This window comes from Phaenicophaeus curvirostris, chromosome 1 (assembly GCF_032191515.1).
Source record: "Phaenicophaeus curvirostris isolate KB17595 chromosome 1, BPBGC_Pcur_1.0, whole genome shotgun sequence".
NCBI classification, from domain to species: domain Eukaryota; kingdom Metazoa; phylum Chordata; class Aves; order Cuculiformes; family Cuculidae; genus Phaenicophaeus; species Phaenicophaeus curvirostris.
The window spans coordinates 25,701,462-25,712,597 of record NC_091392.1 but is presented as its reverse complement, the minus strand read 5'-3'; the positions used below and the strand labels follow the sequence as shown (position 1 = coordinate 25,712,597).

At 41.7% G+C, this 11,136-nt stretch overlaps 1 protein-coding gene across 1 annotated transcript in view; it reads left to right on the top strand.

The window, feature by feature from the left end:
* Nucleotides 1–655: 655 nt before the first annotated feature.
* Nucleotides 656–11,136, top strand: part of CFTR (CF transmembrane conductance regulator) — an 87,771-nt gene continuing 77,290 nt past the window's right edge. Inside the window, exon 1 of the mRNA XM_069850973.1 lies at nucleotides 656–725. Within this exon, the coding sequence (XP_069707074.1) occupies nucleotides 673–725 (53 nt within the window). The 5' untranslated portion in view covers nucleotides 656–672. The remainder of the gene's footprint in view (nucleotides 726–11,136) is intronic.

The window sequence follows — 11,136 nt, the reverse complement described above, 5'->3', positions numbered from 1 at the left end:
TGAAATAAAACCTGTCTGGAAGGTGCGCAAAGGGTAACGGCTGTTTCAATCACTGTGCGACTGTAAGTCCATGGAGAAGCACGTTTGCCTCCTTTCAGAGCCAGGCTGGAGGCTTTTCCATCCATTTATTTTAAATCACAGAAATGGAAGGAAACCGGAGTGTGTAAATATCCCAATAAAACATGAAATAAAATTGTCACACAGGCTTAAACCACGACTCCTTTCTCGTCACCTCTGGGTGTGTTTTCCACACCCGCTTCGTGCCGCGCGCTCGGGAAGCGGCTTCGGGAGCGGCCCCGGCGCGCGGCCCGGCGGGGCTGAGCCTCTACGGCCGCGGCTCCCGTCCCGCTCGGCTCAGGGAGCCGGAAAACTTGAAGAACCGACGGGCGCGTGTTTGAAAGAGGGCAGGACGGCGCCTGCCGCTCGCTCCTGCCCCGCGGGGACCCGGCGCCGGCAGCCCCGGGGCCGAGCGGCTCCGTACGGAGCGAGGGCAGCGGCCGCAGCTCCCGCCCTCCCGCTTCGGAGCGCGGGCCCGGCAGAGGCGGGGAGAGGGGCAGGGGCGGGCGGTGACATCAGAGCCGGCCGGGCCCATAAGGTGCGAGAGCCGCGGGCGCGGAGCGGGCGAGGTGTGAGGCAGCAGCGGCAGCCGGGCGCCCCGCACCGCCCCGCGCCATGCAGAGGTCTCCGCTGGAGAAGGCCAACGTCTTCTCCAAACTTTTCTTCAGGTGCGAGCCCCGGCGTGGCGGGACACGAGTGGGGCGGGCTGTGCGGGGCGATGCAGGGCTATGCAAGGTGGTGCGGGGCTGTGCGGGGCTTTGTGGGGCTGTGCGGGACTATGTGGGGCTGTGCGGGGCTTTGCAGCGCGGTGCAAGGCTTTGCGGGGCTGTGCGGGGCTTTGTGGGGCTGTGCAAAGCTTTGTGGGGCTTTGCGGGGCTGTGTGGGGCTGTGCAAGGTGGTGTGGGGCTGTGCGGGGCTGTGCAGGGCAGGTTCTCAGCTCTCCCTCTCATGGCACTGAAGGAGGCTGAGTCCAGGGCGCCAGGTAGCCCCATAAAGTCTGTGGGAACAGTAGCAGGGACCTTGCTTGTTCCCAAATGGTGAGATCTCTGTGGTTTGTTTTTTTTGGTTTTTTTTTGGTTTGTTTTTTTTTTTTCCTCTGTTATTGTCGGATTTGTTGCTGGGGTTTTAGCACCTGGAATGGGCTTTGTCTCTCAGGTGTCATAAACCCTCACTGGACCCGGACCGATGAATTTATGACATGATTTGAGCAACCTTTGGTAAATTGCTCAACTAGTTAATCTGTTATTTCACTGTAAACTGCGAGAAGACAGTGGCGTGGGGGAGCAGAGGGGAAATGCTCTCAGAGCAAGGATTCCTTGCATTTGGCTTTTGAGGCGTTTAGCAGTTCTTCAGTGTGCGAGTGTAATACAAGATCCTACTTGAAACGGTTCCCTCTAAGCCTTGAAAGTGCTCTTTTACCAGCAGAGATCCTGACACCTTTTCTTTCTCATAGCTTTGAATAAAAGAAGTAGCTAATGCCGATGCCTGGGCACAACATACTCTATAAGACACTATAGAAGCCTAAACATGTTTTATGTGACATTGCTAAAAATGACACTGCCAGCTGGAAAGAGCAAATAATCTTTCTGGCTTTGGCCCATACGCTACACGTCTCACCAGAATGCTGGTTTGCTCTTTTGTTATTTGAGGGTCTTTCACATTGCAGGGAGTGGAGGGAGGAAATCTTGTGTGAGACACCGGCACGGTGACTGAAATTGGAACACGTGGTGTAAAACCACAACATTGGCACCAGGTCTCTGCCTTAGCAACAGAGGGCTTTTAACTCACTTTTTAATCCTTTCAGGATAACTTTCCTTTTCAGCAGGTTGGGCTGTACTTTTATTTAAAGTTTCTTAAGGGAGGTGGGTCTGTATGAATCACTCTGCTTGCCTCCGCCACTCTGGCTCATTTTAGTCAGATATGATAACAGGGAAGGAACCCAAATGTAGACAGTTCCTGAAGTTTTACAAACATCCAGGTAAAGGTGAGGACTCTAGAGGTGTCTTCCAGCAGTGCTGCGGTGGGAAAGAAGTTGTACTGACTCTCAAATCCTGTGAGAGCCAGGGAGTATGGTTGATAGGAGAGTAAGCCTTTACAAAGAAGCTTGAGTCACTGCTCCTTTCAAGTATAAGACACAAATCTGCAGGAAATAAGGCCGTGTATTAAATTCATTGCTCAAGCAGCCACTTCTTCTGTTAAATTTTATTTATTTATTAAGTTTCTATCAGAGTAGTGCCCTTCTAGAACCTAGGATGCTGAAGGTGTCAAGAAGAAACCCTGATAAGATAAAACAAGTGTTCTGGTTACTATCTTGGTTAAAGTTCCCTAGGCTGAAACAAGATGCAGTTCATGCTCATTAAGTGCATAATTAACCATCCTTGGGCCTGACTTGGTCTTTTCAAAGAGAAGTCTTTAAGTCAATTAAATGACATTTGATTCATGATATATTATATTCTACCAGCTATCTAACTGTAGATGAAGTCGTAATAATTAAGTCTATAAAGTTCAAGACATGTTTATGATGAGTATTCAGTACAGCAGAGAAATTTCTTTATAAAACTTCATAGTCACATTGTTGCATAGAAGAAGAGGCTATTAATGTAAACATTTAGTTCACTGGGTGTGTACAGCCGAAATGGTGTGTGTGTGCCTATAAAGTGGCTAATATGGTTCTAATACCTTAGGAATGATGTTTCTGTGAACGACAAAGTCTGCTTTTTTGCAGTTTACCACATGCACTGTGAATGTCTTAGTGTCTTCACAAGTATTATATGAAATAATTGAAAAGGTGACAAAAGTGAAAACCACAGCAAGATAAGAAAATGCATTGCATCCAAACTGGCAGCAAGAGTGTCTTTTTCTTAAAAATGAATGGATAAGATTTTAAAAATAAACGTTATTTAGAGTGATGAAACATATTAGCTTGTTTTAAAATGCATCCCTTCAGTCCTCAAGGACTCCGTCAGTTTCTATCTTCTCAAATGTAGATCAGGATCAGTGCAAAAGAATATTAAAATGTAAGTTGTCTCAGTGCAATGATTTATAAAAGTATAAGAATTCCATAACATTTTGAGGCATAACATTTGTGATGAGCTTTACAAAGTCAGAAGCATTTGCTATGTATCAGTAACAACAGCCCTGTCCACTCGACTGGAAACGTCCACAATGTAGTGATTAATGAGATGAGAACAAAGTTTTCTAAGATGTCAGAATATTCTGTTAGTGTTTCAACTGAATCTACACACATCATTGGTTGCTGATACTGATCATATTTAGTAAAGCACACCAGGACATGCCTACGTTTTAGTACAAGCTTCCATGAAAATGTATGAGAGAACTCGAGGGCATTATATCTGAAATAAGAAGCCAATTCTTTCTTTTTTAATCAAAGTACAAACCAAAAATGTGTATGGAAAAAGATAGTGATGATGAAGTAGTTGGTTTGAGGTACAACATTGCAGAATACTTCATTGAAGTAACTTTTATACGAGGCTCCTACACAGTTATGCATGAAGTATAAATCTGAATATAATGCAACAAGTTGAAGGTCATGTCAGCGGAAGTGATGTTAAAGTATTAGTTACTATTATTGAGAAAATCTTTCTGATAAATGTAATGTTTTTTAATATTGTATGACCTGTTATCAGCATCTTGATACCAATGCCTATAAACTTGTTGGCAAGGTTTTATTGCTTCATAACATTGCTTGTTTGGACTGGAGGGATAGGTTCAAATGTGTTAAAAGTTAGAATGGAGCTCCTGCCTCACAAGTGAAGAACTTAGATGTGCTTCAGTATTGTTTGTACATTTGTCTTAATGCTTTATGGCAGAAAAGTAAGAAACTGTCATGTGTATACAAGGAGTGGTATCTTAGGGAAAACCTTACCTTTTTGTTGGATTTCCAAGATTAACAACATTAGTGGGGTGAAAAAAAAGAAAATTGCTTGGGGTGGTCATGATAGAAAGTATTTATGCATTAGAAATCAACTTTCACCTTAAAAATACAAACTTTTTCCTTAGAAATTGAGTTTTGGTGGTTAAGATATGAGATATAAAGACAAATGGTTTGAGATCTTCCAGTAGGATGACACTTCTAAAACACTTGATAGATGCTAACTGTTGGGTCTTCAGGTTTTCTTTTGTGTTTTATTTTCCCTATTACATTTTCAGAGCTGATCCCTTTTGTTCCATGTGCAAGACATTTTCTGTGCATTGGCAACTTTTTATCTTGCTTAAAGAAAAGAGAGTTTTGTGCTGAAGCAGTCAGACGGTCAAATGCTAAACTTTATTGTGACGCTTCATTTTTGTCTTTATAACAGTTACGCATGTTCTTGGAGTTCTACAGGGTCAAGGCCATACCTTTTGTAGCAAATGACTTCAAAGTACTTTGCAGTCACCTAGTTTTTATTGTAGATTAACTGAGATCAGGAAGTATTGTTACGGTTTTATTAAGGCAAGTTAATAAATGAATTATTTTTTAGCTGAGTAGCAGAACACAGAGTTACTGTTGGAGTTTCAGAAATGGCTGCAACTTTGGGACAATTTTGATTATTCTTTTTACATGTAAATTTAGATATTTAAATACAAGTTCACAAAATGTGACACCTGTCTTGGCAGGACCGAGTAGTTCAGTGCCTGATTCGTTATTCAATCCAGAAAATACAAACTAAGCCAGGTTTTATGCCATGTCTTCACGTGGACTCAGTCCATTGGACCTGCTCTAATTGCTCTTTTCTTTACAAACCAGAGAAAAAGTAACCTGCTGCGTCTTTATACAGCTGTCCAGTGGTTCCAAGAACAATTTAGCTTGTAGGGGGTAAATGTTGGATTCCTTCTGCTGCTGTGCGTGTGCTGGGAGCAGTAGGAAAAGGAATTCAGTTCTATACCTCATCTTTTCTAGAAGGTAGGACCAGTGTTACCAGTGCATGGTAGTGAAGGTGTTTTAGTTTGTTTTATTTCTCTGTTTCTGACTCAACTACTCTTTTTAAAGTACAAAAGCTAGAGTGACTCTGTAGTCTCAGGGTAAGAAACTTGTTTGTAAGTGCAGATTTCTGTTGCAAGGGCACTTTTTGTGATCTTTTTAGGGTGAATAATAGAATCCAGGACTTAAACTTTGAAAGTACCTAGCCTATAAGCTACAGCCATGGTTCTTTGACTTTTTCTAGCTTGATTAACTCTTACCTGCAAGTTTCAGAGTGCCTTGACCAAGATTTCTGTTTTGAAAGGGCACTTCCCTGAGAACTAGTTAGAGTCCCTTCAGAGAAAAGAACTACGGCCAGACCTGCCCTAGGGAGTCTCTGCTCTATCATTGAGCTATGTATTTTACCCTTTAATACTGAGAGAGTACTTAGGATTTTGATTCCTGAGTAGAGCAGGATTTATTTGCCTATTTTGCTGTAGAACTTTGGGATTTAATGTGTGCATTTGTCCTCAAAACTTTCCCTGAAACTGTCTTGAGTTTCTAAAAATCCCAGGTATTGCACAGGAAGCTTAAAGACCTTACTCATATCTATAAATCTCTCTCCAGCGGGTAGGTGTCTGGAAATTGTCATAACCAACACATATTTGAAGTATCCGGTATCAATACCTAGCTGTGGCATCTTCTTCATCTTTCCTCTCTGACTAGGGAGCCTCTTTGCATGTTGGCATCTACGAGCACATGGATTGAATTGCACAGCGTGATGGCTCAGTGGCTGGGAGAGCTGACTTAGGCACTTATTCAAGGCAAATTTATTATCATATATTCTTAAGGCTCTTTACAGCTCTTGTCCTAAGGATCTGCCTTTCACTGATGCCAAGTAATCATAAATCCTGGCTGCTAGCGATAACCAAGTACAGATACAGCTGCAGCAGAGATTCTAGCCCTGTGAGGCTGCCTGGTCATTTGCCTGTAGCCACGTGTGGTCCTTGGAGACTCGCTGGTCTGCCTGCCCGGCAGACCTCTGTGAAATGACAAACTTTTGGTGCTTCTGAAAGACAGCCCTGAGATAGTTCAAGGATGTGCTGGCAAGTTTTGGAGTCCTTTTGAAAAATTGACTTCTATTAATATTTTCAAGGTAAAATAAGAAACTTGAAGTGATCTGGAAAAAGGGTGCTGAGTCTCCTACTCTGAAATATTTTCAGCCACAGGAATACCTTCTCTAATAAAAAAGGCTTAATTGCATCCTTGGCTCAGCCTGATACTGCATCTTTCATCTAATGAGCAGCAGTGTTAACCAGCACAGTGACCTTCTCTGGTTGCTTTATACCTCCAAAGCACAGTTGCCTGTATTAAGTTGCACCTGAGTTTCTGAAATATTCTTAAAGCTTCTTTTCCTCCTTCAGAAGACTGTAGGAGGAAGACTTGCCATCTTGATATTCAAATGCAATGATCAAGCATTTGAAAGATTTACAGACCTCTCTGTACCTTTTTATTCTCCTCCATGTTTATTTGATTTTGGTGGGAAAGAAAATAATCCATCCAAATCCTTGAATTCATTTTAATACTGTAGGCAATGACATGGAAAGTAGTTCTATCTAGTTCTATCTAGTATTATAGAGGCTTCTAAATGCCCTAACACAAATTTGAAGTCTACTTTACTAAGCGGTGGAAAATATTTCATAAGGAAGTCTTAAAGTCTATATAAGTGGCACAAAGGATGAGCTAAAATGAAGTTTCCTTATTAGTTCTGTAGAGAAGAAAGTGGGGTGTACAAGGATTGTGATTTGTCCCAGGAGTATGTGGTGGAGTCAGTGCACGTTGCCTGATATCTCCTGTCCAGGACTTTAATAGCATAGGGATATTTCTGGTGTGACAAAGTTATCTCAGAGTATTTCTACAGTAAAAAATCATCACCTCTTCCATACAAAAGAATCTCAGTCTCTGAACATCTAAATTTTTTTACTATGTTGATTTTCAAATCGGTGAGAATAGTGTGACTTCCTGCAGGAGAGTTCTACAGTTTGCTATTATCTTATTGTTTTTTTTTTCATTTTTCCTCTTCATTCCCCTGCCCTGCTTTGCTGTATATGTACATAGGTATGGTGGTTGTGGGTGCAGGATGGTACCAGACAGTTATCTGGGTAATGATGTGTCACATTATGTCCTCTAAAACAGATAAATCAAGAGTTTAATTTCAACTGGAGCATATAAGAAGACTTTAGTGATACACATTGCGAAATTTTGCACTTACAGATTCAGTTCAAGTGCTTTTCCTGAGAGAGAGAGGATATTCCTGGGTGAGAAGAGCAAGAACTCACAAGCTGTGTCTACACATCACTCCCTCTCATATATGCAAAAGGATCTTCATGAGAATTTTCACAGTCATCAAGTAGCTAAACCAAGGCTGCGTTGTCATGAGGCTCCCCAGATTAGGAAAGAATAAATAGACTTTTAAGAACTAAATGGTATTGTTTCCCCCTTGAAACCAGACACTTACACCTAGCAGATATGGGCAAGCATCCTTTCTTCGGGAGAGGGTAGGCAAGAGAGGGGATTGACCCTGAAACACAGTGCTTGGGGTGGCCTGCTGCAATACAAGGCATTAGCCTTGACTCCATGGACAAGATTGTAACTTGGGAGAAAATCCTAAGTGGCAACTTAGGAAAGCTACTTGGTTTCAGGTGTCTTCCCATGTTTTAATGTTAGTATTTATCACTTTGTAGACTTTTTTCAACTTTAAAAATAAAGGATGTGAACCTTTATTTTATTGGAGTCAATCTGATATTTCACTTCAATTTATTTCAGCTTATCTTGATTTAAAGTTAAATCTAGAAAATCTGGAATGTCTTTATTTCTCAAGAGGTAACAAATACAAAAAACCCACCCCCAAAACAAAAAACCTCAATGTTGTTTTACTCAAAGCCTAAGATAATTTTGGACATCAGAACATATGAGACATCTTCTCATTAATTTGCGAGGGTCAGGCTGAGGAATAGCAGCATCAAATACCAGGATACAGAGAAAATGGTAAAAAGCAAGTAAGAAGGGAAGTAGCCCCTAATTCAGGGTTAACTCTGTATTACTGTAGTGGTGATTTACATTTTGATACTTCATATTTAAATTTAAAAAAAAGAAATACCTTCCCACTTTCCACTTCTCCAGTTTCAACCACCACAAATGTGTTCACCAGTTTGTGAAGGTGCCTATACCTGACCATGAATTAGTCACTGGTTTGGAAACAAATTACAGGTTTGGGAAGGGCCACTGCACCTGTGGTGTGACTGTATGCTAATTTGTTGTGAAGTTTAGCTATAAATTCATGGCTAAGACAGAGGAGTGCTAAACTGGGTGAAATTTATTGCTGTCACTTTAGTGACACATCTGGGAGATTTTAAAATTCATTTCAATCAGGAATAGCAAAGCTTTGCAATAGTTTCGCTGATGCAAACTTTTGGCAATATTCCTTCATCTTTCAGAGGTCTAGGTGAAAGAAATCTCTTCTTGTATTCTTGCTATGGGGTATGTAACTGAGACAAAGAGTGAAGAAACATCCTCTTCTAGCCAGTCTCACTGCAGGTATATGCTGAAGCAGCCTGAAAACTCTGTTCATAGCACATCATCAGCACTGTTATTTTGATAGCTTTGTTAAAGAAATATTTGAGGCATATATTACACTTGACTTTGGTATGTAAGCAACTGACAGATTTTAATATGTTGAATTTATTCTGTCTTTTCATCTTACACAGCTTGTCTTTATACTCCTAATGTGCTTTGTTTTCTCTTAAAAATAAGTGTGAGTACTTCCGCAAACCAAAATACTTTGACTACCTTATTAACTGTAAGGAAAAAATTTTGAATTTGTGCTAAAAATCTGAATCTCATAAGGAACTAAGACATTAGGTAGTACTCTGAATAAGTGTCACTTCGCAAAAACTGGGTGTAAAAAGGCAAGCTTTTCCCATGAATTGCTGTGAAATAATCCTAATTAAGATTTGCTATTGAAATCCTGGGGTTTCAGCAGAACATTGATTATTTTTAAAATTATTCTGCTCACAGCTAGTGGCAGAGTCAATGATACTGCAGCTAAATATTTTCCATGTTAAATAACACCTCACGGGGGAGAATTGGTTATTAGTGAAGAAGTTTAAATCATAACTTTGTGATCTGGGGGAAAACAAAAAACCCCTAGAAAGTAGTAAGGTCTGCATTTACCTTCCATTGTTGAAGCCCTGCAGCAATTATGTGTAAATATTAAGCTCAGTGTGTTGCGTTTGTTTTTCTTAAAGGGGAAAAATGCTGAAGGTTTAATATAGTTTTCAGAATACATATCATGCTATTTCAGCAGGTTATGGTTTGAAAGAAAATAACTGCAGCACTATGTTAAGGGTAACAAGCTGCAGGAATTAGGCTGTGGTGCCTGGCAGCTGTGCTCTGTAGGTGTGCTGACTTGTCCCATCTGTGAGGAGGGATCATGCAGAGCTAGGGTCACCCCTTATGCCTGTGTTGCAGGATGCTCAGAGAAGAGGGCTGGTGGTGCAAACATCCTTACGGAGAAACAGTTTTGCATGTATTAGACTTGCCTAATTAGGGACCCTTGCAGGAGAGCTGCTTTGCTTTGCAGGTCTTGGATAGCCCAGTCCTGCTGCTCTGTCAGTGTCCCAACACCCCTGCCTCTTGACCCGAATGGCCTGATGGAGCCCAGGAATCCCTGCATGCGGGAGGAGGATCTGGGCAGTTGGCTTAGCAACACGGAGGCTCCTTCTGTCTTCAGTGCATGCAAAGCAGCCTTAAGGGAGAGTCAAATCCTATTGACAAGTTAACAGTCTATGTTAATACTCTCTGGAAAGCCAAAGACATCTGTCCTATGGGTACAATTTACTTGAGTGGCTTGAGGCTGAACATGCCGGAGAAAGAAATAGTCGTAGTAAGAAATCAATTATATATTGCTGAAGTGAACAACAAAGAAACGGTCATTAGAAATCTGCTAAAAGAGATGTTAAAACAGTGTGTTATGTATGTGATATTTGCATATCAAGCTCATAAGGTGGTTTTTTTTTTTTTTTTGCTACAGTATTGGAAATCAATGACAGAGGTGGAACTTGTTTTCCTTCTTCTTTTCTTTCCTACTCTGCACCCTTGAAACGTGTCCCCTGCTGGGTGTCATGTGTGTGTACCCATACTAACAAACCTAGTTAGTGGCAGAACTCTGACAGCACTACAGTTTTCTTCATGAAAGAGTTCATTAAATGCCAGCCAGTAATCCGGAGGCATTTGCTAACGTAATGCTGTAAAGCCAATCTGTTCCCTTCCTTCTTGTTCTCTTAATTTAAAAAAAAAATCTCTTTTGCAGCAACCAAGAGAAAAGAAAACTCAGTGCTGGCAGATTTTTTCTATTAAGACAAAGAAAGAGTCATATTCATTGACAAACAGGCTGAGCTGCATTACCTGGCGATAAAGAAACATCGATAACTCAGATTATATTGCCAGTTAAAATAAATGCCATCAATAATAGCCATTTTGCATTTCAAAACTTTGCAAAGAATCTGGAGTTTAATGGTAATAATGTAAACTGGATGCTACTGGAATCTGGCAAAAGGTTGGTTTTAGGAGATACTTACGGATTCTAGATCTACTATATTCCCTGTCATAAGATATGTACTGTCACCACAGTTCTTGACAAGCACAACCCAAGCTGTTGAAAATCTACCTTGAGACAAACAACATGTGACAGGTCAGCTCCTCCTGCAATTATCACTCCAACCTGAAGCCACTTGGCACCGCTTGCAAGTTGGCCAGATCTAATCAGGGTGGGACTTCCGAGCAAGGCCAGGGCAGCCGGCACATGAACATCTCTATGCGAGCCCTGCCAGCAGCCTGCAGTAGGAACCTGGCTGCGCACCAAGAGGTCCCTGGAGGAAGGTGTCAGCCCCACTCCTTTAGCTGGCAGGAAGAGTTCATCTCCCATTGCTGCAGCAACCCTGCTGGGCAGAGGGATGGGGACAGGGACTGCGCTAAGTCTGTATCAAACTCAGTGACTCGGGCCCACATAATTTATGTGGTGCTGAAAGGTGCAGCCGGCTAAACGCCGAGTAGAATCAAAGACGTCCCTAGGAGCACAGGAGAACTGCTAAGCGTGCTGCCTTCCCCAGATGATAAAA